Below are 26,605 nucleotides of genomic sequence, written 5' to 3'. Positions count from 1 at the left end.
CCTCTTGCATCATCTCTCAAGCCACGCCTTCATCTGATCCCAGCAGATGTTTACCATGTATTTCCCAGCATTCACAGTTTTTAACAATGTGATTAGTATTTTCGAGCTACCTCACACCCAATCAGATATTTGCATCAGTGTTGTTGTTAGATCTGGTAACACGATTTTCTGTCATTGCCAGGCCAATGTACAAAGACATTATTTGGAACTTTGTGACAAGAATGAAGCTGTTTCCATGGAGATGAGCACAAAGCTGCTGGAGACCCTGTCCACTGAGATTGGGAAGAAACTGCGGGAGGGATTTTACACCCGGCCTGGTGGCTATGAACTGTACAAAGAGGATCGCCAGGAGGTGATTCGGCAATTCCGCTCCACCCCTGGAAAGGGGAATAAGGTAAAAAAATAAGAGTGGCAGAGCTATAGTGATAGGGAACTCGATTGTAAGGGGAATAGACAGGCGTTTCTGCGGACGGGACTCCAGGATGGTATGTTGCCTCCCTGGTACAAAGGTCAAGGATGTCTTGGAGTGGTTACAGGAGATTCTGTGGGGGAGGGTGAACGGCCAGTGGTCATGGTGCATATAGGCACTGTGGTGATATGCATCACTGTATATACACAAGGGCTTAATGTAAATACACTACAAATAAGTAACCACTAGAGGGAGCACCAGAGATGTCATGACATGCAGACATACAGCCAATGGGTCATTACAACAGGACACAACCAATGGGTAATCAGGACACCCAGAGGTGGCATTACCATAAGGGGACACTTCAGAACCCATATAAAAGGACAGGGCACACATGCTCTGCCTCTTTCCACAGACAGACATCTAGAGAGTACATCAGGGTTGATCAACAGCATCACACCCAGCACGTGGCTTAGAGCAGGCTGGTAAAGATAGACTGAGTTACTACAGCTAGATTAGCAGAGTCAAACTCATTTAAGAACTGTGTTAATAGTTCAATAAACACGTTGAACTAATTTCATAGTCTGGAGCTTCCTTTGTCAAAGCATACATCAACGAAGCAGCTTATGCTACACGAAGCAACATAACACAACAGGCCCCAACGATATAGGTAAAGAACGGGACGAGGTCCTACAAGCTGAATTTCAGGAGTTAGGAGTTAAACTAGAAAGTGGGACCTCAAAGGTACTAATCTCGGGATTACTACCAGTGCCACGAGCTAGTCACGGTAGGACTGTCAGGATATAAAAGATGAAAACGTGGCTTGAGAGATGATGCTAGAGGGAGGGATTCAAATTCCTGGGGCATTGGAACCGGTTCTGGGGGAGGTGGGACCAGCACAAACTGGACAGGTTACACCTGGGCAGGGTTGGAACCGATGTGCTAGGGGAATGTTTGCTCATACTGTTGGGGAGGGTTTAAACTAATGTGGCAGGGGGATGGGAACTGATGCAGGAAGTCGGAGGGAAATAAAGTGGGGACAGAAACAAAAGGCAGTCAGGGGGAAAGTGAAAGGCAGAGAAACCAAAGTCAAAAATCAAAAAGGGCCACAGTACAGAGACCGTGGAAAACTCAGTGAATGTGTCCAGTAAGGCTAAGAGAAAAAAACGCAGGGAGATTGCACAAAACATGCCCAGACAGGTGGCCTGAGAAAGCAGGGCAGAGAGCAACAGAAGTCCAGATTAAACTGCATTTATTTCAATGCAAGAGGCCTGACGGGCAAGGCAGATGAACTCAGGGCATGGCTGGGTACATGAGACTGGGATATTATAGCTATTATTGAAACATGGCTAAGGAAGGGGCAGAACAGGCAGCTCAATGTTCCAGGGTACAGATGCTGTAGGAAAGATAGAACAGGAGATAGGAGAGGAGGGGGGCATTGCGTTTTTAATTAGGGACAGTATCACGGCAGTACTGAGAGGGGATATATCCGAGGGTTCGCCCACTGAGTCTATATGGGAAGAACTGAAAAATAAGAAGGGAGAGATCACTTTGATAGGCTTATACTACAGGTCACCAAATAGTCAGCGGGAAATTGAGGATGTGTAAGGAGATTACAGATAGCTGCCAGAAAAATAGGGTGGTAATAGTTAGGGACTTTAACTTTCCCAACATTCACTGGGACAGCCATAGCACGAGGGGCGTGGATGGAGAGAAATGTGTTGCGTGTATTCAGGAGGAATTTCTCATTCAGTGTGTGGATGGACCGACTAGAGAGGGGGCAAAACTTGACCTCCTCTTGGGAAATAAGGAAGGGCTGGTGACAGAAGTGTTAGTGAGGGGGCACTTTGGGACCAGTGACCATAATTCCATTAGTTTTAAGATAGCTATGGAGAATGATGGTTCTGGCCCAAAAGTTAGAAATAAAGAACAAAGAACAAAGAAAAATACAGCACAGGAACAGACCCTTCGGCCCTCCAAGCCCGTGCCGACCATGCTGCCTGTCTAAACTAAAATCTTCTACACTTCCGGGGTCCGTATCCCTCTATTCCCATCCTATGCATGTATTTGTCAAGACGCCCCTTAAAAGTCACTATAGTCCCTGCTTCCACCACCTCCTCCGGCAGCGAGTTCCAGGCACCCACTACCTCTGTGTAAAAAAACTTGCCTCGTACATCTCCTCTAAACCTTGCCCCTCGTACCTTAAACCTATGCCCCCTAGTAATTGACCCCTTTACCCTGGGAAAAAATCTGACTATCCACCCTGTCTGTTGCCCCTCATAATTTTGTAGATCTCTAACAGGTCGCCCCTCAACCTCCATCATCCCAGTGAGAACAAACTGAGTTTATTCAACCGCTCCTCATAGCTAATGCCCTCCATACCAGGCAACATTCTGGTAAATCTCTTCTGCACCCTCTCTAAAGCCTCCACATCCTTCTGGTAGTGTGGCGACCAGAATTGAACACTATACTCCCAAGTGTGGCCTAACTAAGGTTCTATACAGTTGCAACTTGACTTGCCAATTTTTATACTCAATGCCCCAGCCAATGAAGGCAAGCATGCCTTATGCGTTCTTGACTACCTTCTCCACTTGTGTTGCCCCTTTCAGTGACCTGTGGACCTGTACACCTAGATCTCTGACTGTCAATACTCTTGAGGGTTCTACCATTCACTGTATATTCCCTACCTGCATTAGACCTTCCAAAATGCATTACCTCACATTTGTCCGGATTAAACTCCATCTGCCATCTCTCCGCCCAAGTCTCCAATCTAAATCCTGCTGTATCCTCTGACAGTCCTCATCGCTATCCGCAATTCCAACCTTTGTGTCATACGCAAACTAACTAATCAGACCAGTTACATTTTCCTCCAAATCATTTATATATACTACGAACAGCAAAGGTCCCAGCTCTGATCCCTGCGGAACACCACTAGTCACAGCGCTCCAACCAGAAAAGCACCCTTCCATTGCTACTCTCTGCCTCTATGACCTAGCCAGTTCTGTATCCACCTTGCCAGCTCACCTCTGATCCCGTGTGACTTCACCTTTTGTACCAGCCTGCCATGAGGGACCTTGTCAAAGACCTTACTGAAGTCCATATAGACAACATCCACTGCCCTACCTGCATCAATCATTTTTGTGACCTCCTCAAAAAACTATCAAGTTAGTGAGACACAACCTCCCCTTCTCAAAACCCTGCTGCCTCTCGCTAATACGTCCACTTGCTTCCAAATAGGAGTAGATCCTGTCTCGAAGAATTCTCTCCAGTAATTTCCCTACCACTGATGTAAGGCTCACCGGCCTGTAGTTCCCTGGATTATCCTTGCTACCCTTCTTAAACAGAGGAACAACATTGGCTATTCTCCTGTCCTCCAAATTGCGGCAAAAAGGGGATATGTGATTGCCTTGGCAGATCAGGCAAAGGAGAATCCCAAGAGCTTTTACAGATACATAAAGGGTAAAAGAGTAACGAGGGAGAGGGTAGGGCCTCATAAGGACCTACAAGGTCATCTATGTGCGGATCCACAAGAGATGGGTGAGATCCTAAATGAATATTTCTCATTGGTATTTACTGTTGAGAAAGTCACGGATTTAGGGAAATTGGGGAAATAAATAGTGATGTCTTTACGAGTGTACATATTACAGAGAAGCCTTAAAGTGCATCAAGGTAGATAAATCCCTGCTGAAATATATCCCAGGACGTTGTGTGAGGTTAGGAAGAAAACTGCAGGTCTCTTAACAAAGATATTTGAATGGTCAACAGTCGCAGGTGAGGTGCCTGAAGGTTGGAGGGTAGCAAATGTTGTGCCTTTGTTTAAGAAGGACCGCAGGGAAAAGTCTGGGAACTACAGACCGGTGAGTCTAACATCTGTGGTGGGTAAGTTGTCAGAAGGTATTCTGAGAGACAGGATCTACAGGCATTTAGAGAGGCAAGGACTGATTAAGGGCAGTCAACATGGCTTTGTGAGGGGAAAATCATGTCTCACAAATTTGATTGAGTTTTTTGAAGGGGTGACCAAAAAGGTGGATGAGGGCAGTATAGTTGACGTTGTCTCCATGGACTTTAGCAAGGCCTTTGACAAGGTACCGCATGGTAGGTTGTTGTATAAGGTTAAATCTTGCAGGATCTAAGGGTGGCATGTGGCGCAGTGGTTAGCACTGGGACTGCGGCGCTGAGGACCCGGATTCAATCCCGGCTCTGGGTCACTGTCCCTGTGGAGTTTGCACATTCTCCCCGTGTCTGTGTGGGTTTCACCCCCACAATCCAAAGAGGTGCAGGCTAGGTGGATTGGCCACACTAAATTGCCCCTTAATTGGAGAAAAAATAATTGGGTACTCTAAATTTATTTAAATTATTTTTAAAAATCTGACAGGATCCAGGGAGAGGTAACCAATTGGATACAAAATTAGCCTGGCGGCAGAAGCCAAAGGGAGGTTGTGGAGGGTTGTTTTTCAAACTGGAGGCCTGTGACCAGCGATGTGCCTCAGGGATCGGTGCTGGGTCCACTGTTATTTGTGATATATATTAATGATTTGGATGAGAATGTAGGAGGCATGGTCAGTTTGCAGATGACACCAAGATTGGTGGCATAGTGGACAGTGAAGCAAGTTATCTAGGATTACAACGGGATCTTTATCAATTGAGCCACTGGGCCGATGAATGGCAGATGGAATTTAATTTAGATAAACGTGAGGTGATGCATTTTGGTCGATCGAATCGGGGCAGGACCTACTCAGTTAATGGCAGGAGTTGGGGAGAGTTACAGAACAAAGAGATCTAGGGGCACAGGTTATAGCTCCTTGAAGGTGGAGTCGCAGGTGTACAGGGTGTTGAAGAAGGCATTCAGCATGCGAGGTTTTATTGGTCAGAATATTGAATACAGGAGTTGGGACGTCTTGCTGACATTGTTAAGACCACACATGCAATACTGTGTTCAGTTCTGGTCACCCTATTATAGGAAGGATGTTATTAAACTAGAAAAAGTGCAGAAGAGATTTACGAGGATGCTACCAGGACTTGATGGTCTGAGTTATAAGGAGAGGCTGGATAGGCTGGGACTTTTTTCCCTGGAGCGTAGGAGGCTTAGGGGTGATCTTATAGAGGTCCGTAAAATAATGAGGAGCATCGATAAGGTAGATAGTCAACATCTTTTCCCAAAGGTAGAGGAGTCTAAAACTAGAGGGCAGAGGTTTAAGGTGAGAGGGGGGAGATACAAAAGGGTCCAGAGGGGCAATTGTTTCACACAGAGGGTGGTGAGTGTCTGGAACGAGCTGCCAGGGGCAGTAGTAGAGGCGGGTACGATTTTGTCCTTTTAAAAAGCATTTAGACAGTTACATGGGAAAGATGGGTATAGAGGGTTATGGGCCAAATGCGGGCAAGTGGGCAGCATGGACAAGCTGGGCCGAAGGGCCTGTTTTCATGCTGTAAACATTAGTGATAAATTAGTATGAAGTTCTGCCCAAATGAATTTGCCCCATCCTAACATTCCTCTATATTTAAATCCCTGCCACCCGCAGGCTGAGGAGGCCTTGAGCAAGTTCATGCAACAGAAAACTCCGGAAGCTGATTCTGTGCTACAGGCTGACAAGATGCTGACAGACACGGACAAAAAGCTGGCGGGTAAGGAGGTTAGAGTGACGTTGCCGGTGGAAGGAATAAAAGGCGTACGTGTGAAGTAATTTACTGTGCAGGAGCTGCGACTGTACGAGAGACGGATGGAAAGGTAGATGAGGTAGTGACAATGGGAAGTCCTGCCAATTGAAGGTCCACAATGATTCACGTACACAGCAGCTCAGTGCAGAGTGAGGAGGTAAAAATCAGTAGGAAGGTGACTAGGAACAGGAGTAGCCCATTCAGCCCATCGGGATTACTCTGCTATTCGATAGGATCATGGCTGCTCTGATTCTAGTCGCAAGCCCACCTCCCTATCTGTCCCCCATAAGCCTTGACTCCCTTGTCAATCAACAAACTGTGCAAGTCAGCCTTGAATCTATTGCAAGACCCGGGGTGAGACTTAATGGAAATGAAAGAGAGTCCCGTGTTGAACGTGTTTAGCTGGGTGTTTCCCCGACGCTATGAAATGGGACTCTGATTCGTTTTGGGGCCTCGGTTGAGGCTGCACTTAGTCTTGTTCCCTGCACTAACGAGCCCTGCTTGTCAATGCAGGAAGGAAGGGATCGGGGCGCTATTTTTAAATGGCGGACTCCAAACCCCTTTCGTTAAAGCCTCAAGGTCTTGGGCTGAACTGAGGGGGTTTGAATGGGACTTTGCTGATGTTTGGGAGGGGTTTGTAAGGGGTGTGTGGTTGTAGAATTGTGTGTTTTACCTGATGTCTCTCTCTCCCTTTATATCTTGTATATATCTGTTAGTGATTGAAATCTGTCGTTTTTTTTTTCTTTTGGTTTTTGGAGGGGTATGGTGGGAGGGGGAGATGGGCGGTTTCAAGGTTGAAGGAGGAGGAGGGGGAGTGTCGGCTCTTGAGCTTTGGTGGATTGGGTCCATTATTTTGATGTTAATTTGTGTGAAGAGGTGGGGGTTAGAGGGGCTACCTCGCTAGCAAGTGGAGGGAGGGGCTGCAGCTTTCTGAACCTGTTTCGGTGGCTTTCGATGATCCGAGAAGGTGTGAATGGAGGGGGAATGGCGGCGGAGCAGAGGGGCGGGTATTGGTTCAAGAGGAAGTGGTAAGGGGGTTTCAGGGATAGGGAGGGGGTATGGGGAGGTGTAGTTGCTGACGGTGACTGGGGGCGTTTTCTGTTGGGTTTGACTGGGCGCCATTTTGGGTAGGCCCTGGTTTCAGGATTAGGGAGGATGGATCTCTCCCTCAATGTCAGCAAAACTAAAGAGCTGGTCATTGACTTCAGAAAGCAAAGTATCGTATAATGATCTTTATTGTCACAAGTAGGCTCACATTAACACTGCAATGAAGTTACTGTGAAAAGCCCCCAGTCGCCACATTCCGGCGCCTGAGGGAGAATTCAGAATGTCCAATTCACCTAACCTGCCCGTCTTTCGGGACTTGTGGGAGGAAACCGGAGCACCCGGAGGAAACCCACGCAGACACGGGGAGAACGTGCAGACTCCGCACAGACAGTGACCCAGCGGGGAATCGAACCTGGGACCCTGGAGCTGTGAAGCCATAGTGCTAACCACTGTGCTACCGTGCTGCCCTGTCTGCTTCAATGGTGCCGAGGTGAAGATGGTTGACAGCAGAGAAACACGTGGCAGTTCGACGCGACTCGCGTTGAATAAGGAGCCTGAATGTGGAACGCGGGGCTGAGGCTGCACAGAGCCCCGTTTTTACAATGGGGAGCTTGGTTCGCCGCAACTCCCCGTTGTAGCGAGAGATCGGGTCGCCATTTTTAAATGGCGTGCCGATCTCAAAGACCTCAAAAAGAATCCCCGCCCTCACCCCCGCCCCCCCAGGCCCCCCCCCCCCCCCCCCAGCCCGAGCGCAACATTGAAGGATCCGCCAGCAACCCCCACACACCCTCCAACATCCACGGAGGGCAACCCCGGCTCGATTGCAAACGTGCAAAAAATGCCAGCTTGGCACCTTGGCAATGCCAACCTGGTACCCTGGCAATACCAGATACCCAGGTGGCACCAGGAGTGCCAGGACACCACCTTGCCCAAAGGCCATTCAGCCGGGGACTTCCAATTGCTTTGGAGACCCCAATGAGTGCCACTTCATCTGATCTCCGTTTATGGGGACCAGTACCATACAGCACAAGGCCGAGGTCCCGGAGGCGGAAGGGTTGAATCCCAAAGCTTCAGGTACCTTGGTAATCTATGCATCCGAGTAAGGCTTCCTGCCTTCGCTCTAATAGCGGATTTGCCAAAAGGGGATCCCGGAGCCCCTTGCATCGTCCCGTGGGATTGCGTTGAATCTCGCGAGGTGTTGCGAGCTGGGAAGACCGTGGGAGCGGGGTCTCCTGGCTTTGACCGGCCACGTTGCACCTGGGAGAGCTGCTTTTCCGGCCCAGTGTGGCCGAGGGTCGCGCCCAGAGACTCTGCCCAAACCTCCCGCTGCCTGGGGAAAGTGGGCAGCACAATCAAAGCCCCCTCCAACCCGGGTTATTCCCTCTTCCAATCTCTTCCATCGGGCAGGAGATACAAAAGTCTGAGAACTCGCACTAACAGACTCAAAAACAGCTTCTTCCCCGCTGTTACCAGACTCCTAAATGACCCTCTTGTGGACTGAACTGATCTCTCCACACATCTTCTCTACTGAGTAGTACTACAGTCCGTATGCTTCATCCGATGCCTGTGCCGATGTATTTACATTGTGTATTTATGTATGTATGTCCTATGTTTTTCATGTATGGAGCAATCAGTCTGGACTGTAAGCAGAACAATACCTTTCACTGCACCTCAGTACACATGACAATAAAACAAAACAAATCCAATCCAATCCAGGTTACAAAGACGGTCTTTGATTTGCCGGCACAAACACGCGCGATATTCAACATCCCAAATCAGAGCAGCATCCAAATGCTGAGGCCTTGTCAGGATTGAATCACAGGTCAAGAATGAATCTGAAGAGCATTTCATCAACCGTGGATAATGTACCTGTTACTTCACCTCAAGTTCAGAGATACAAAAGAATTGATCCAGTGATGAGAAAGGTCCAAATAGGAAGCCTGTCAGACTGTCACAGGAAAATCCAGACTTCAAGCCTGACATCGCAGGAAAACGTGAATTGGTACAGAGTAGAGTTTATTATGGGGAATCCGTGTGATTATTCTCCGTGCTTGTGTAGTAAAGTTCTTGACCAACTGCATGAGGGACATCCTGGTGTGAGGATGAAACAATTGGCAGTTAATTTTGTTGGCCAGGATTAGATGCTCCAATTGAAGAGAAAGTAGGGCAATGGCAGTCCTGTACAAAACTACAGAACACTCCACCACTGCAACCATGACCTCTGTGGGAATGGCCGACGCAGCCACGGCGGAGAATACAGATCGATTGTGCTGGTCCACTGGAGGGTTACAGGGTTACAATTTAGTGTGGCCAATCGTGGATGCATGTTCTAAATGGGCGGTAGTCGGGATCATGAAGTCAGTGCCGATTGAGCAGGCCATTGAGAAACTAGACAAAATATTTGCTAGATTTGGAACAGTGGAGCAGATTGGACGGGACTCTCCGTTCTCCCACGCTGATTTTGAAACCGGCGATCGGGTGAAGAATCCCTTTTGATGCCGAAATCGGGGGCGGCGCCTGTTTGATACAGGTTTCGTACGCTCCGCCCCCTCAGATACAGCATCATCGCAGCCTGCGCCGCACGCCGTTGTGAAGGCCTCAGCGCGTCACCTCAAGGCCCTCCCCCGATGCTCCGCCCCCGATGGGCCGAGTTAGACAGGGCCTTGGTGAGGCCTTGAGTATTATATGCATCTGTGGTCTCAAAAAAGAAGATGGGCTCCCAGGAACATTGGGAAGCTGGAAGATGGACCTCCCCGAAGACACAGTGGCTGGAAGATCCACATGAAAGATGTATCCCCCCCGCCCCCCACCCACTGCTGGGTGTTGCAGGATCCACTATCAGTTGTGGCCTCCATTCTTTTTTTAAAATAAATTTAGAGTACCCAATTATTTTTCTTTTCCAATTAAGGCACAATTAAGCGTAGCCAATCCACCTGAACCTGCACATCTTTGGGTTGTGGGGGTGAGACCCACGCAGACACGGGGAGAATGTGCAAACTCCACACGGACAGTGAACCGGGGCCGGGATTCGAACCCGGATCCTCAGCGCTGTAAGCAGCAGTGCTAACCGCTACGCAACGTGCCGCCCTTGAGGCCTCTATTCTGAACTCCTGAGGCAGCCCAGGCCTTCTTTGATGAAGTTCTAATTGTGTTATGGGCCAGGGCTTAGAAACTCCAAAGTGTATTATGAAGCTCACCTGACCTATATCCTTTATGTTGAATTTGGCTAGGATGAGCAGAAAAGCCTTCACTTCAGGTGTGATTCATCAGACTTCCTCGGCGCTTTTATCAAAACAACGTTTATTATAAGAATGTAGTTAACATATATAAAACAAGAATTTGGTATCAATTACAAACGTAAAGACAACACAGCAGCTACAGTAGACTATGTATATAACTCGACATGAATCCCCCTTAGCTGTTCCAATTCAATACAAAATCCAATAAACCAAAACCCCTTTCCAGGGCGTGGCCCAGCACCCTGTAATCTCACTTGAATGGGACTGGTCCTTACCTCGAGATTCTGGTCCAGTTTCCAACCAGCAGATTCAATACTCCTTCAGGAAAGCTGCTCTAGCTTTAAGATTACCACGGGCAGTTTGCCACACCCAATGTTCTTTCAGGTCACTGGATCAGCTTTAAAATAAAAACAGGGGAAACTTCCCGCAGCTTAACACAGTGCTTTCCAATACTGCTTGTTCTTCTGCAGTCAAAACTAACAAACCGAAAATGAAACCAAAAAACTAAAGCCCCTCTCACCTGACAGCCACAGCCCAGCTCCACCCACAAATGACATCACTGAAGCCGTGCCACTAGCCATGTGGTAAAACAAAACCTTTCTTAAAGGGGCACTCACATGACAATAGGGACACATCAAATTAGTCTAGCTTTGTTCTGGACCTTCTGCTGGTCACGCAGATGATCGGGGCAGGGAGCGGGTGGGTGTGTGGCGATATTCCGGTCAGGCTTTCATTTGCATCCCGGGAATAGATTCACACTTCCTTGAATGGGTGTGTCATACCGGCCTCTGGCAGGAATTGCGACCCATGGCAGGTGGGAGTGGAAGATCTTGCCCACCATTAAACCGGGGGGTGGTGGGCAGGAGGGGGAGGTGTATAATAACCCACACGGAACACAAAGGGCTGGTTTGTGGCCCACGAATATGAACTCCCCCGCTCACTACAGGCTGCATACGATGTGTATATAAGGAACCAACTGACAGAGAGAGAGAGAGAGAGGATCGGTGAGATCTAACCTGGTCCACGTGTACATAGTATATATTCTAAATAAATCTCTGTTTCGCTTTACTCAACTGACTCCTTTGGCCTTTCTAAATGGGGCTGGATGTACCACCCACAGGATCACACAGCACAGGGATAAAGAGGACTATCATGAACAGAGTCAGTCTATATTCTCTGGAATTTAGAAGAATGAGGTGATCGCATTGAAAGATAGAAGGTTCTGAGGGGGTTTGACAGGATAGATGGTGAGAGATTGTTTCCCCAGTGGGAGAATCTCGAACTAGGGGCCGTAGTCTCAGGGTAAGGGGTTAACCATTGAAGATTGAAAAACCCTGACTCAGAGGATTATGAATCTCAGAACTTGTCTACCGCCAAAAGCTGTGTGTGCAGTCAAGGCTGGGATGAACTCTGCTGAAATGTTTTCCAAAAAATCTCCAATGGTGTCTGCTTCCTGCTTGAGGCCAGTGGCTGGTTTAGCTCACTTGGCTAGACAGCTGGCTCATGACACAGAGCGAGGCCAGCAGTGTGGGTTTGATTCCCGTCCCCGCTGAAGCTATTCATGAAGGCTCAGCCTTGCCTAAGGTATGGTTATCCTCAGTTTAAATTACCGCCAGTCAGCTCTTCCCCTTGAAGAGGAAAGTAGCCTATGGTCGTCTGAACCATGACAACTTTACCTTTTTAAAAGTAGAACAATAATCACTTTATTACTGTTCCATCTCAGTAACTTTTGGATCCATTTTAAGATAGTAAACCAATAGGGTGTGGGACATTTCATTTCCCTCAGAGTCTATTGGTTGTATAACCAGACTGGCTAGTTTACAAAAAATGTCTATCTCTCTTCCCCCTTCCTTAATGTAGTCTTGTTTGCTTTTCCCATCTTTGCCTTGGAAGGTGACTTTGCATTGTAAAGCAGTTTGCTCTGTCTCATTTTCAATTTAAGACGTCTGGTGACTTATGGCAGCCTTCTTTGGTTCTCTTCAAACAGACCAGTATGTTTTGGTTGGCTGATGAAATTATTGATTGATGTTATTTAGTCACAACATCTTGACAGCGCGTGTGTGTGTGTGTGTGTGTGTGTGTAAATGCGTGTGTGTGCGGCTGTGTGCATGTGCGTGTGTATATGTGTCTGTCTGTGTGTATCTGTGTGCGTGTGTTTCGGTGGTGTGTGTGTATGTCTGTCTGTGTGTGTAGATCTGTAGTTTGTGTGTCGGTGTGTGTGAGCATGTGTGTGCGTGGGCGTGTGTGTGCTGTGTGTCTGCGACTTTGTGTGTGTGCCTACGAGTGTGCATTTCTGCAACAATGTGTAAATGTCACTGACAATTAGTTTCTTTCCTACTTTTGCAGCAGCGAGGCAGAGAGCTGCTGAAGCCGGACAAGAAGCAAAGGCACAGGAAGAGGCAATGAAGTCCTTGGAAAAGCTGAGGGAAGACGAGAAGATAATTTATGAAGAAAATGTCAAATACCTGAAGCTAAAGATGGAGGGAGAGAGAGAGGACTTGCAGAGAGAGCAGGCGTTAGCGCTGGACAGCAAGTTGAAAGAACAGAAGGAATTACTGGAGAAGGGGTTTGCCAATAACGCTCAGATGATGGAGGAACAGATCGAGTCACTAAAGAAGCAACAGGATTCGGCAACTAATTGGGAAAAAATCGCTAAAATGACTCAAGGTCTCCTGGAGTCTGCGATTGATGCTTACACATCGCACAAAACCATGAGTTTGTTGGCCAGGAAATAATCCGGAACGTAACACCAGTGTGTCAGACAATGTACACAGGATTTATTAGAATAGGTTTTAGTTTTCGCAGATCGGGTGGTAATTATCTGCTGATTGGTGGGTGGGGAGGGGGGCATTGTGTTGGGTGTGAACTGAATCACACGGCTTTAATAGGACCTGCTTAATCTTCATTCTGCTGGAACAGGAAAGCAAACTGAGCACTTGGCGATATTTGTAGAGGGATAGACCTGTGTCAAACCTTGCTTTAGAGTACTAAAGTTCTGGTTACCTGATTATTAAAAGGATATAGAGTCAGAGGAGAGGGTGCCAAGCAGATTTACAAGGTTATGCCAGTAACCCGCGGGTATAAGGAAAGGATTTAAAGAAGGAGGCTGAGGAGTTATCTATATTTTAGTTACAATCACTTAAAATATACACAGCACAGCAACAGCCCATTTGGCTCAATCACTCCAGCCCAGTGTTTATGCTGCAATCATAGATTTGTCATCCAAATCTACCATTGTAACCCTCTATTCTCTTCATATCCTCATCTATATTCCCCTTAAATACATCTACATTCTTCACTCTCTGTGGTAGCGGGTTCCACCTTCTCTCCACTCTCTGGGTGGAGAAGCTTCTTCTGAATTCCGTACTGGATTTCTTTGTGACTATCTGGTATTGATAGCCTTCAGTTACGCTCTTCCGCACAAGAGGGCACCTTCTGTCTGTCTGCCTCTGCCATCTCCTCCCTTGATTCTTTTAGAATACATCGATGCAATCCATCCGGCCCAGGGGACTTATCCTCTTTGAGTTTGAGAATTTGGTCGGTTCGATAACAGGTGAGTGACTTGTCCCGCCAGCTTACCATCTGGTGGGGGCGGGGGTGGTGAAGACTAAAATTAATCCCAATAGCATTGCCCAATCTACCGTTCAAACAGACCATTATTTTCAAAAGGTTTTCACTGCTTCAGTTTAAATGGGAAATTGGGAAATGGCACACAAAAATGTCAACGTCCATCTGGAAGCTCTAATCTTGAGGTGATTGATTAATGGCAGATTAATGGCACACTGGGCTAAATAGCTGGTAAAGCAGAACAAGGCCAGCAGCGGGATCAATACCCGTACCAGCCTCCCCGAACAGGCGCCGGAACGTGGCGACTAGGGGCTTTTCACAGTAACTTCATTGAAGCCTACTTGTGACAATATGCGATTATTATTAACCTTGGTGTCTCTTTGAGCATCGAGACAGAGCCTAAATGGAGGAATTCAGTGAGTTCACTGGTATTAGAAGCATTCCCTTTATAACGTGGGGAATTGCTATGACCATTGGCATGTCCCAGTCTGCCCTTATGCCTCTGTTTAGCACTTGAATGTAGGACAGTCTAGGTGAAGGCAGGTTTTCCACACGACCTGTTTTGATGATGCGAATTCCTGCTCTAATTACATTATAAATATACGTACTGAGTTGGGAGTAAGGATCAAAGTTCAATTACACGCCAATTCACCATCTAGTCAGGGATGGCACCGGAGCGAGGTGACTTCTTGCAAGATGTGCCCAACATACTCTCGTCCTACACTCCTGAAACATCATTCTTTTTTTTAAAATATGTTGATTCAAAGTTTTTCCAACAAAGATTTTCAGCCAATTAAACCCCCCCCCCCCCGTAACAGAAAAGAAAAAGAGAAAAGAACAGAACAAAACATAAACATATCAATCCAACATAATACAGAACTTGTACAATGGGTTCCACCCGCACATATTGACTCTCCCATATGTTTATGTTCTTCCTTTTTCAAGTGCCCCTAGGAAAACCCTCTTCCCCGGCCACCCCTATACCCCCTCCCCCCCTCAAAGAGACACCCCCCCTCCCCTTCCCACCCCCCCTCCCCTCCCCACCCCCCCTCCCTCCCTGGGTTGCTGCTGCTGCTGACCGACCTCCTTCGAACGCTCCACGAGATAGTCTAGGAACGGTTGCCACCGCCTGTAGAACCTCTGCGCAGACCCTCGCAAGGCAAACTTTATCCTCTCCAGCTTAATAAACCCTGCCATGTCATTTATCCAGGCTTCCACACTGGAGGGCTTTGCGTCTTTCCATAATAGCAAGGTCCTCCGCCGGGCTACCAGGAACGCAAAGGCCAGAATACCGGCCTCTTTTGCCTCCTGCACTCCCGGCTCGCCCGCCACCCCAAATATTGCCAGCCCCCAACTTGGCTTGACCTGGACTTTCACCACCTTGGACATAGTCCTCGCGAAACCCCTCCAGAACCCATCCAGTGCCGGGCACGACCAGAACATATGGGCGTGATTCGCCGGGCTTCCTGAGCACCTCCCACATCTGTCCTCCACCCCAAAGAACCTACTCAGCCTCGCCCCTGTCATATGCGCTCTGTGAATAACCTTAAACTGTATCAGGCTAAGCCTGGCACACGAGGAAGAGGAATTAACCCTACTCAGGGCATCCGCCCAAAGACCCTCTTCAATCTCCTCCCCCAACTCCTCCTCCCATTTGCCCTTCAGCTCCTCTACCAGAGCCTCCTCCTCTTCTTTCATCTCCTGATATATCGCCGAAACCTTGCCCTCTCCGACCCATACACCCGAAATCACCCTGTCCTGAGTCCCCTGTGCCGGGAGCAACGGGAATTCTCTCACCTGTCGCCTCACAAACGCCCTCACCTGCATGTACCTGAACGCATTTCCCGGGGGTAGCCCAAACTTCTCCTCCAGCGCCCCTAGGCTCGCAAACGTCCCATCTCTCAACAGGTCCCCCATCCTTCTGATCCCTGCCCGATGCCAGCTCTGAAACCCCCCGTCCATCCTTCCTGGGACAAACCGATGGTTGTCTCTGATCGGGGACCACACCGAGGCTCCCATCTCACCCCTGTGTCATCTCCACTGCCCCCAGATCTTTAGCGTTGCCGCCACCACCGGACTCGTGGTGTACCTTGTCGGCGAGAGCGGCAGCGGTGCCGTCACCAGCGCCCTCAGGCTCGTTCCTTTGCAGGACGCCATCTCCAGCCTCTTCCATGCCCCCTCTCCCTCCATCACCCACTTACGGATCATCGCCACGTTGACTGCCCAATAGTAGCCACCCAGATTCGGCAACACCAGCCCTCCTCTGTCCCTACTACGCTCTTTACCCTGGGGGTCTTGTTTGCCCACACAAAGCCATGATGCTCCTACCTACCCGCTTAAAAAAGGCCTTGGTAATCCTAATAGGAAGGCACTGGAACACAAAAAGAAACCTCGGGAGTACCATCATTTTAATCGACTGTACCCTGCCCGCTAGCGAGAGTGGCAACTAAAACATCATTCTAACTCTTAAACTCTCTAACAATGTTCTAATTCAATTACTTACAGATTTAGTGATCTTTAGGATGTTTTCTCTACACCTTGCTATAACTGTAACATTATATTCTGCAGTCTCTCCTTCCTTCCCTATGTACGGTATGCATTGTTTGTACAGCATGCAAGAAACAATACTTTTCACTGTGTACTGATACATGTGACAATAATAAATCCAATCAAATCAATGTTTAATAAATGAAAAGGGGTACAATGGAGGAGTATACAGATATAGTCCATAATTGTTCAGGTACTTTGTCCCAAAAATGCTAGTTGAACCAGACAAAGAAGCAGTCTGTCTCGGTTGATGTAACCAGCATTTATTTTTTGAACAGTATGGATGTAGAATAACTGAAATCTGCTTTTCGCAACCTCCTTGCATACTTGATTAGCCATTGCATCCAAATCAGTATCAACGTGAAAACTCTCATGGTGAAGACGATCACAATTTAATCTGGTTGAAGCGATTTGTTGTTGGCCTGACTTTGACTGAACATAGTAGAGTTTTGTAAATTGGTGAAAACTAGGGGAATTAACGAGGTGCCGAGAATTTAATGAACTGCATAAAATAGTCGGTGCAGTTTATAGGTTATATGCAATGCCTTTGCAATTGAAGCAATGGTGAATACTGAACATGTGTACGTGATGTGGTGGGTGAATGTGACAAGCGTGTAAGTGATGGGATTGAACCTCAGAACATCTGGGCTTCATGTAGCAATCCACAGCCCATAATGTCCATTTTGAAGTGTCTGCGTTTGGCTGTTAATTGTAGCAGGAATCTCTGCTGCCAATATGTTTGGCTTTCCCTAACTGTAGACGCTTAGTAGCAGATTGACTTTGAATCTAACTTTACTGTAGTTGTAGCCTTCTGTTCTGCTCTCAATTCCTCCAATCTGGCATGAATTCCGTCAGTAATAAAAGAAGCATTTCAAAAGATTGAATATTTGTCTGTTTTATTTCACTTAAAAAAAAAATATATTTTTATTAGTATTGCCAGTTTTTACAAAGTGACAGCTCAAGTGTATCAGGTAGTTACAAACATGTTTGTGTCTTATTTACGGCGGTTTTCACATGAGGTCCGCCCTCCCGTTCCAACGTTGGTAGTTTAGTTCCCCTCTTTGTGTTGCCGTTTCCCCTGGGTGCCATCTATTGTTGCTTCTTTCTGTTGGGGCTTTTAGTTTTTATTGATTGGTGTTGGGCGGGGGGGGGAGGGGTCTGTGTGGCCCTTCCCCTCCTCCCCTTACCTCCCGTGCTTCGTTTGGTACTTCCTGTGGTGATATGCATCACTGTAGATACACAAGGGGTCAATGTAAATACACTATGACTAAGTAACCACTAGAGGGAGCACCAGAGACGTCATGGCATGCAGACATACAGCTAATGAACACATAGAATAGAACACGGCCAATGGGCAGTCAAGACACCCAGAGGTGACTACCACAAGGGGGCATTTCACAACCCATATATAAGGACAGGGCACACATGTTCTGTCTCTTTCCACAGGCGACACTTAGAGAGTAGGACAGGGGCAGATCAGAAGCATCACACCCACCACGTGGCTTAGAGCAGACTGGTTAGCTAGACTGAGTTACTACAGTTAGAGTAGCAGGAGAGTCAAACTCAAGTAGGAGAATTGTTAACTGTTCAACAAATGTGTTGAACCTATCTCCGACTCGGGAGCTTCCTTTGTCAGACCATACATCAAGGAAACAGCTTATGCTGCACGAAGAAGCAGAACACAACACTTCCCTTGGGTTCCCGTCCCGCCCCCCTACCCCGCCTCATTCTCTTGTGTGTACCTTCCCTTGTCTTCCTCCCTCTCTTCCCCTCCCCTCTCTCTTACTAGTCGCTGTTGGCCTTGAACGGTTCTTGGAAATTTTGTGAGGGCCACGAAGAATCCACTTGAGTTGTACAATAGAAAGAAATAACATTTATTTACAATTACTGTAGGAGGTGAAATTATTCACACAAAGGCTTGAGGAAAAGTAAAAAAAAAGCAGTTTATTATATCAGAATTCTGGGAGAAAAGGCCTGAGGCTCTGCAGCCTATTGACAGCACCTTCTCTCACTTGAGCTAAGGCTCACACGGGTTAATATACAGATTCAAGGGGCGGAATTCGTTGTATTCTCATTTACATACAATCAAGCAACTATATTCGCGTCACACTTCATTACACGCAGTCAATCAATTTTCCTAGCATCCCAGTTATCACATATATGATTAAAGTGGGTGTTGTCTTACTTGCCCCTAACTTCATACAGAAGTCATTCAAAACTAACACAAGGATATGTCCTGTCTGCAGCTGTGGACCTTGAGCTTACTAATAATACATTGCATTCCTTATTCTGTGAGGTTGTTATCAGTGGCTGTTAAAATACACCCTATACATACCCGCGCCTGGTTCTCATGAGGTAGTTTACACAGTTTGTAACGTATTGTTCAGGAATGTGGCTAGTTCGGCCATTTTGTGTCTTTAGTATTGCTTTAATAGCTAGCAGCCATTTTGTGTCCTTTCTGATATTAACAGCATTGTGTATACACTCTATTTCTAGAAATTGCCTCTTCTAAACAGGCATCTAAGCCAATGAGTACCTTTTGTCTCATCAGAACTATTCAAAAGTAATATAGGAGCACAAATGTAGTCACAGGGCCACCTATAATTTATATCATAGTATCCAGTATCACAAAATGCCCTCCTGCTCACTCCTCTCTCGCTGGTTCCATACTGGCCAACTATATTTATGCAGGGACCTGCTAATGATTTCTCCACCAACCCTCATTGGGGAAGCTCATACTCCCTAAGGATTGTGGGATTGCCATTAGTCCCCAGCCAGTGGTAAGCAAGCAGGTTATAACAGGAACAGGCTGATGAATTATCGCCACGCTTTGTGAAAACCCTCCTCTGACCCTCGGATTGTGAACTTGATCTTCTCCAGGTGGAGAAATTCTGAGAGGTCAGCGAGCCAGTCTGCGGCTGTGGGTGGTGCTGCCGATCGCCAGCCGGGCAGGATTCTCCGGCGTGCGACTAGGGAAGCAAAAGCGAGGGCATCGGCCCTCTTCCCCATCTGTCGCTCTGCCTGCTCCGATACCCAGGAGACTGCCACTCTCGGGCACGGCTCCACCCTCGCCCCCACAATCTTAGACATTGCCATGAAGAAGCCTGTCTAAAACCCTACAAGTCTGGGACATGCCCAGAACATGTGGGTGTGGCTGGCCGGGCCTCCCTGGCACCATTCACATCTATTCCCCACCTCGGGGAAGAACCTGCTCATTCGGGTTCTGGTCAGGTCTTTAGGAGAGAGATAGGTAGGTTCTTGATTAATAAAGAGATCAGGGGTTATGGGGAGAAGGCAGGAGAATGGGGATGAGAAAAATGTCAACCATGATTGAATGGCGGAACAGACTCGATGGGCCGAGTGGCCTAATTCTGCTCCTATGTCTTATGGTCTAGGTGAGCTCTGTGCACCACTTTAAACTGCATGAGGCTTAGCCTAGCGCAGGAGGAGGTGGAGTTGGCCCTACTTAATGCTTCGCTCCAGAGGCCACAACCCATTTCCGTCCCCAAGTCGTCCTCCCATTCAGTCTGGATTCTTCCAGTGGTAGTCTTGCCCTGTCCAGCAACCGTCCATATATGTTCCCACAGTCCCCCTCCCTCCTTACTGTCTGTATTGAGTAGTTCCTCTCGGAGAGAGTCTCTCAGGGCCCTGGGGTACTTTGCCATCTCCTTGCAGAGAAAGTGTTTAATTTGGAGCTCCTTTTAATTTGGCTTTGACAAAGGGTCACCTGGACTCTGAACGTTAGCTCTTTTCTCTCCCTACAGATGCTGCCAGAGCTGCTGAGATTTTCCAGCATTTCCTCTTTGGCTTCAGAGTCCAGCATCCGCAGTATTTTGCTTTGATTTTAATTTGGAGGTGCCCGGGCTCCTGTCCCATTGGCAGGTCTAAATCCTCCGTCAGCTCGTCTAAGGTCACGAGTCTGACCCCTATGTAAAGGTCCCTAAAAGCTAGCGTCCTCCCATCCTGTCTCCATTACAGTACCCAGTGGTAGTACTGTAGGTTGGGTAAGGCGAGACCACCCATGTTTTTCCTCATTTGCAGTGTCGACCTAGGGATGCCTTGGTTCTCCCACCCCCACACAAGCAACATAATCATATTGTCTACTTGAATAGTCCCAGCGGATGAAGATTGGTATGGATCTCAACAGGAAGAGGAACCTCAGCAGCACGTTGATGTTGATGGTCTGCACCCTCCCCGCCAGGGAAAGCTGGTCACCGTCCCACCTCTGTCGGTACTTTTTTACCTCCTTAGCCAGGCTGGTCAGAGTCCACTTGCGATCCCCAGGTTGCGGAATTTGTTGGGGGCTAATTTGAATGGGAGTCCCTCCAGCTCTGTCTCGGGTTCGCTGGGAATGTCTCGCTCTTGCCAGGTTGGGTTTGTGACCCGAGAAGGCCCCGAACTCTCTCAGAAGTTGCATGATTGCTTTCAGGCCGTTCTGTGGGTCCGATGTAGAGGAGCAGGTCATCCCATACAGTGGCACTCTGTGCTCTCTGCCTCCTCTTTGTATACACTTCGGGCAGCACGGTAGCACAGTGGTTAGCACAATTGCTTCGCAGCTCCAGAATCCCAGGTTCGATTGCCGGCTTGGGTCACTGTCTGTGCGGAGTCTGCGCGTTCTCCCCGTGTCTGCGTGGGTTTCCTCCGGGTGCTCCGGTTTCCTCCCACAGTCCAAACATGTGCTGTTAGGTGGATTAGCCATGATAAAGTGCACTTAGCGTCCAAAATTGCCCTTAGTGTTGGGTGGGGTTACTGGATTATGGGGATAGGGTGGAGGTGTGGGTTTGGGTAGGGTGCTCTTTCAAAGGCCTGGTGCAGACTCGATGGGCCGAATGGCCTCCTTCTGCACTGTAAATTTTATGATTCCAGCTTTTCGCGTCTCGCTGAGCGATTGCCAGTGGTTCGGTTGCCATGGTAAACAAGAGCGGGGACTGTGGGAATCCCTGCCGTGTGCCTCTGTGCAGCTGGAAGTATTCCGAGCTGGTGGAGTTGGTTCGAATGCCCGGCTTGGGGGCGTTGTACAAGAGTTTCACCCACAAAGTGAATCCTGTCCCCAGCCCAAACCGCTCCTGTATCTCAATGAGGTCCTTCCATTTGACTCTTTCGAAGGCCTTTTCTTTTTAAAAAAATTTTGAGTACCCAGTTATTTATTTTTCTAATTACGGGGCAATTTAGCGTGGACAATCCACCTAATCTGCAAATCTATGGATTCGGAGATCCCAGCCTGGTTCAGGGTGGGTATGAGGAGATGGATCCGGAGATCCCAGCCTGGATCAGGGCGGGCACCAGGAGATGGATCCGGAGATCCCAGCCTGGTTCAGGGTGGGCACCAGGAGATGGATTGGAGATCCCAGCCTGGATCAGGGTGGGTATGAGGAGATGGATTGGAGATCCCGGCCTGGTTCCGGGTGGGTATGAGGAGATGGATTGGAGATCCCAGCCTGGTTCAGGGTGGGCACCAGGAGATGGATTGGAGATCCCAGCCTGGATCAGGGTGGGTATGAGGAGATGGATTGGAGATCCCGGCCTGGTTCAGGGTGGGTATGAGGAGATGGATTCGGAGATCCCAGCCTGGATCAGGGTGGGTATGAGGAGATGGATTGGAGATCCCAGCCTGGTTCAGGGTGGGTATGAGGAGATGGATTGGAGATCCCAGCCTGGTTCAGGGTGGGCACCAGGAGATGGATTGGAGATCCCAGCCTGGTTCAGGGTGGGTATGAGGAGATGGATTGGAGATCCCAGCCTGGTTCAGGGTGGGTATGAGGAGATGGATTCGGAGATCCCAGCCTGGTTCAGGGTGGGTATGAGGAGATGGATTGGAGATCCCAGCCTGGTTCAGGGTGGGCACCAGGAGATGGATTGGAGATCCCAGCCTGGATCAGGGTGGGTATGAGGAGATGGATTGGAGATCCCGGCCTGGTTCAGGGTGGGTATGAGGAGATGGATTCGGAGATCCCAGCCTGGATCAGGGTGGGTATGAGGAGATGGATTGGAGATCCCAGCCTGGTTCAGGGTGGGTATGAGGAGATGGATTGGAGATCCCAGCCTGGTTCAGGGTGGGTATGAGGAGATGGATTCGGAGATCCCAGCCTGGTTCAGGGTGGGTATGAGGAGATGGATTGGAGAACCCAGCCTGGTTCAGAGTGGGTATGAGGAGATGGATTGGAGATCCCAGCCTGGTTCAGGGTGGGTATGAGGAGATGGATTGGAGATCCCAGCCTGGTTCAGGGTGGGTATGAGGAGATGGATTGGAGATCCCAGCCTGGATCAGGGTGGGTATGAGGAGATGGATTGGAGATCCCAGCCTGGTTCAGGGTGGGTATGAGGAGATGGATTGAAGATCCCAGTCTGGTTCTGGGTGGGCACCAGGAGATGGATTCGGAGATCCCAGCCTGGTTCAGGGTGGGTATGAGGAGATGGATTGGAGATCCCAGCCTGGTTCAGGGTGGGTACCAGGAGATGGATTTGGAGATGCCAGCCTGGTTCAGGGTGGGTATGAGGAGATGGATTTGAGATCCCAGCCTGGATCAGGGTGGGTATGAGGAGATGGATTTGGAGATGCCAGCCTGGTCAGGGTTGGTACCAGGAAATGGATTCGGAGATGCCAGCCTGGTTCAGGGTGGGCACCAGGAGATGGATTCGGAGATGCCAGCCTGGTTCAGGGTGGGTATGAGGAGGTGGATTCGGAGATCCCAGCCTGGATCAGGGTGGGTATGAGGAGATGGATTGGAGATCCCAGCCTGGTTCAGGCTGGGTATGAGGAGATGGATTCGGAGATCCTAGCCTGGTTCAGGGTGGGTATGAGGAGATGGATTGGAGATCCCAGCCTGGTTCAGGGTGGGTATGAGGAGATGGATTGGAGATCCCGGCCTGGATCAGGGTGGGTATGAGGAGATGGATTCGGAGATCCCAGCCTGGTTCAGGGTGGGTATGAGGAGATGGATTCGGAGATCCCAGCCTGGTTCAGGATGGGAATGAGGAGATGGATTGGAGATCCCAGCCTGGTTCAGGGTGGGTATGAGGAGATGGATTTGAGATCCCAGCCTGGATCAGGGTGGGTATGAGGAGATGGATTCGGAGATCCCAGCCTGGATCAGGGTGGGTATGAGGAGATGGATTGGAGATACCAGCCAGGATCAGGGTGGGTATGAGGAGATGGATTGGAGATCCCAGCCTGGCTCAGGGTGGGCACCAGGAGATGGATTCGGAGATGCCAGCCTGGTTCAGGGTGGGTATGAGGAGATGGATTTGAGATCCCAGCCTGGTTCAGGGTGGGTATGAGGAGATGGATTGGAGATCCCAGCCTGGTTCAGGGTGGGCACCAGGAGATGGATTCGGAGATGCCAGCCTGGTTCAGGGTGGGTATGAGGAGATGGATTTGAGATCCCAGACTGGTTCAGAGTGGGTATGAGGAGATGGATCGGAGATCCCAGCCTGGTTCAGGGTGGGTATGAGGAGATGGATTGGAGATCCCAGCCTGGTTCAGGGTGGGTATGAGGAGATGGATTGGAGATCCCAGCCTGGTTCAGGGTGGGTATGAGGAGATGGATTGGAGATCCCAGCCTGGTTCAGGGTGGGTATGAGGAGATGGATTTGAGATCCCAGCCTGGATCAGGGTGGGTATGAAGAGATGGATTCAGAGATCCCAGCCTGGATCAGGGTGGGCACCAGGAGATGGATTCGGATTTTCAGGGGAATCCAGGAATATGATGAATGTTGACGGTGACTGCCGTTCTCTGGGAGTGATCTCTTTCTCCAGTAGATCCTTTGAGCAGATCTTTGGACCACACAGTAAATGACAGTCACCATAACATTAGCTTTACAAATGTTTCTGGTGGAAATGCCAAATGTAGTTTTCAGAGAAACCAAAACTGAAAACTCCGAAATCGGAAACAGAAACAGTAAACGCCAGAAATATCCTTCGGCGCTCACTCGCTAACGAGTATGATTATCCACCTAGGAAACTCCAAGTTACTGGTAATGGATTCTTGCAAAATACTCAACAATTCAAATACAATCTCTGGCAGAAAGGACAAGTTAATCTTGACGGTGAAAATCCTTCGTCAGAAATAGGCTCCACAGATAGTGGGCGCGATTCTCCCCTCCCATGCCAGTTGGGAGAATCGCCTGGGCCGCCAAAATTTCCCGGGACGCCGGTCCGACGCCCTACCGCGATCCTCCCAAGCGGCGGGAACGGCCCGGTCGAGTTCCGCGGGCCGCAGGCTGGAGAATCGCCGGAGGCACCGAAAATGGCGATTCTCCGGCACCCCTGCTATTCTAAGGCCTGGATGGGCCGAGCGGCCAGGCCAAAACGGCGGGTTCCCCCCGGCGCCGTCCACACCCGGTCGCTGCAGTCGTGAGCAGTGCGTGAACTTGGGGGGGCGGCCTGCGGGGGGGGGGAGGGGGGATCCTACACCGGGCAGTACCTCAGCTGTGGGGTAGCCCGCGATCGGTGCCCACCGATTGTCGGGCCGTCCTCTCTGAAGGAGGACCTCCTTCGTTCCGCGGCCCCGCAAGATCCGTCCGCCATCTTCTTGCGGGGCGGACTTAGAGAGGACGGCAACCACGCATGCGCGGATGACGCCCGTTATGCGGCGCCGGCCGCATCATCTATGCGGCGGCGCTTTTACGCTGGCGACAAGGCCTGGCGCGTGTAGATGACGCGGCCCCGATCCTGGCCCATTGTCAGGGCCTGAATCGGTCAGGACCGGGGCCGTTTCGTGCTGTCGTGAACCTCGACGGCGTTCACGACGGCGCGGCCACTTCGGCGTGGGGGTGGAGAATCCCGCCCACTCTCTGGAATCTTGTGTATAAAGAATTAATACATCTATGAAAAGGATTGTTTATTTCAGGGTTGTTTAAACTATATTCGGAACGTTTCCTCAACTCATCCCCACCATTCAATTAAGTCACAACCGACTGAAGTTATTTACACAGCTTTGCTCCAGCTTCCCCGAATCATCATCGACAAAAGCGATCAATCCCAGTCGTGAAAGCTCTACATTAACCCTGCCTCGATTAGGGGAGGGAGATCTTCAATTACTGCCATTTCTGGGTGAAACAACATTTCCTGCTTTCACTCCTGACTGATTTGGTCATAATTTAAGATCATGTCCACTTGTTCTTCAATTAGTAGTTCTTGAGGAGAAGGCAGAGAGGTGACTTGATAGAGGTGTACAAGGTGATGAGGGGCATGGATAGAGTGGATAGCCAGAGACTTTTCCCCAGGCGGAAATGGCTGTCACGAGGGGATATAATTTTAAGGTGATTGGAGGAAGGTATAGGGGAGATGTCAGAGGTTCTTTACACCGAGAGTGGTGGGTGTGGAATGCACTGCCAGCAGAGGTGGTGGAGTCAGAGTCATTTGGGACATTTGAGGGACTCTTGGCCAGGCACATGGAAGGGGTAATTTGAAGGGGTGGAGGTTAGGTTGATCTTCGATTAGGATAAATGGTCGGCACAACATCGTGGGCCGAAGGGCCTGTACTGTGCTGTTCTATGTTCATTATAGAGGAAATATTCTTCCTGCCTCTACCCTATTGAATCCCTTAAACACTTGTAACACCTCGGTCTTCTATACTTAAGGAAGTGCAAGTTGATGTGAACTACTTACCCAGCTCCCCCACCACAACCTTCAAGGTTGCTGGATTATTAAGTCACTGTGAAGTGTTTCCCTGGCTGGGGAATGTAAAACACGGGTCTGCGGCCACAGAATGAGACATTGGTTGTTTTGGGACTGAGACGAGGAGCAGTGACTTCACTCGGAGAGTTGTGAATCATTGGAGTGTTCGACCCCAGAGGGTTGGGAATGTTCCATTATTGGATTCTTGGGTGGAATAATGTGGGGGTGGGGCACAAGTGGCAAACACCTACCTGGAAATCACGACGGCGCGAAACGGGTGCGGGCACTATCGTGGGGGCCAGCACGCGCTGGAGTGGTTCACGCTGCACCAGCCTCCCTTCCTGGCACCAACTGGGCACCGTGCCAACCCGCGCATGCACAGTTGCGCCATGCTAACCCACGCATGTGCAGTGGCGCTGTGCCAACCCGCGCATGCGAGGGGGACATCCTCAACGCGCTGGCTCCGACGCAACATGGCGTTTAGTTCAGGGGCCGGCCGGGTAACAAAATAGGGCTAGACCC

General features: G+C 49.2%; 1 protein-coding gene across 2 annotated transcripts in view; it reads left to right on the top strand.

Moving 5' to 3' along the window:
* The window catches only part of LOC140390542 (guanylate-binding protein 2-like), a 111,338-nt gene extending 93,995 nt beyond the window's left edge, over window positions 1–17,343 (top strand). For both annotated transcript variants that reach the window (XM_072475714.1, XM_072475716.1), the window contains exons 8-10: window positions 182–394; window positions 5,929–6,031; window positions 12,697–17,343. In XM_072475714.1, the coding sequence (XP_072331815.1) occupies window positions 182–394; window positions 5,929–6,031; window positions 12,697–13,085 (705 nt within the window). In that variant the 3' untranslated portion in view covers window positions 13,086–17,343. The remainder of the gene's footprint in view (window positions 1–181; window positions 395–5,928; window positions 6,032–12,696) is intronic.
* The last annotated feature ends 9,262 nt before the right edge of the window (window positions 17,344–26,605 follow it).

This window comes from Scyliorhinus torazame, chromosome 14 (genome assembly GCF_047496885.1).
Source record: "Scyliorhinus torazame isolate Kashiwa2021f chromosome 14, sScyTor2.1, whole genome shotgun sequence".
Classification (NCBI taxonomy): domain Eukaryota; kingdom Metazoa; phylum Chordata; class Chondrichthyes; order Carcharhiniformes; family Scyliorhinidae; genus Scyliorhinus; species Scyliorhinus torazame.
This window is presented reverse-complemented; position numbering and strand designations above follow the sequence as displayed.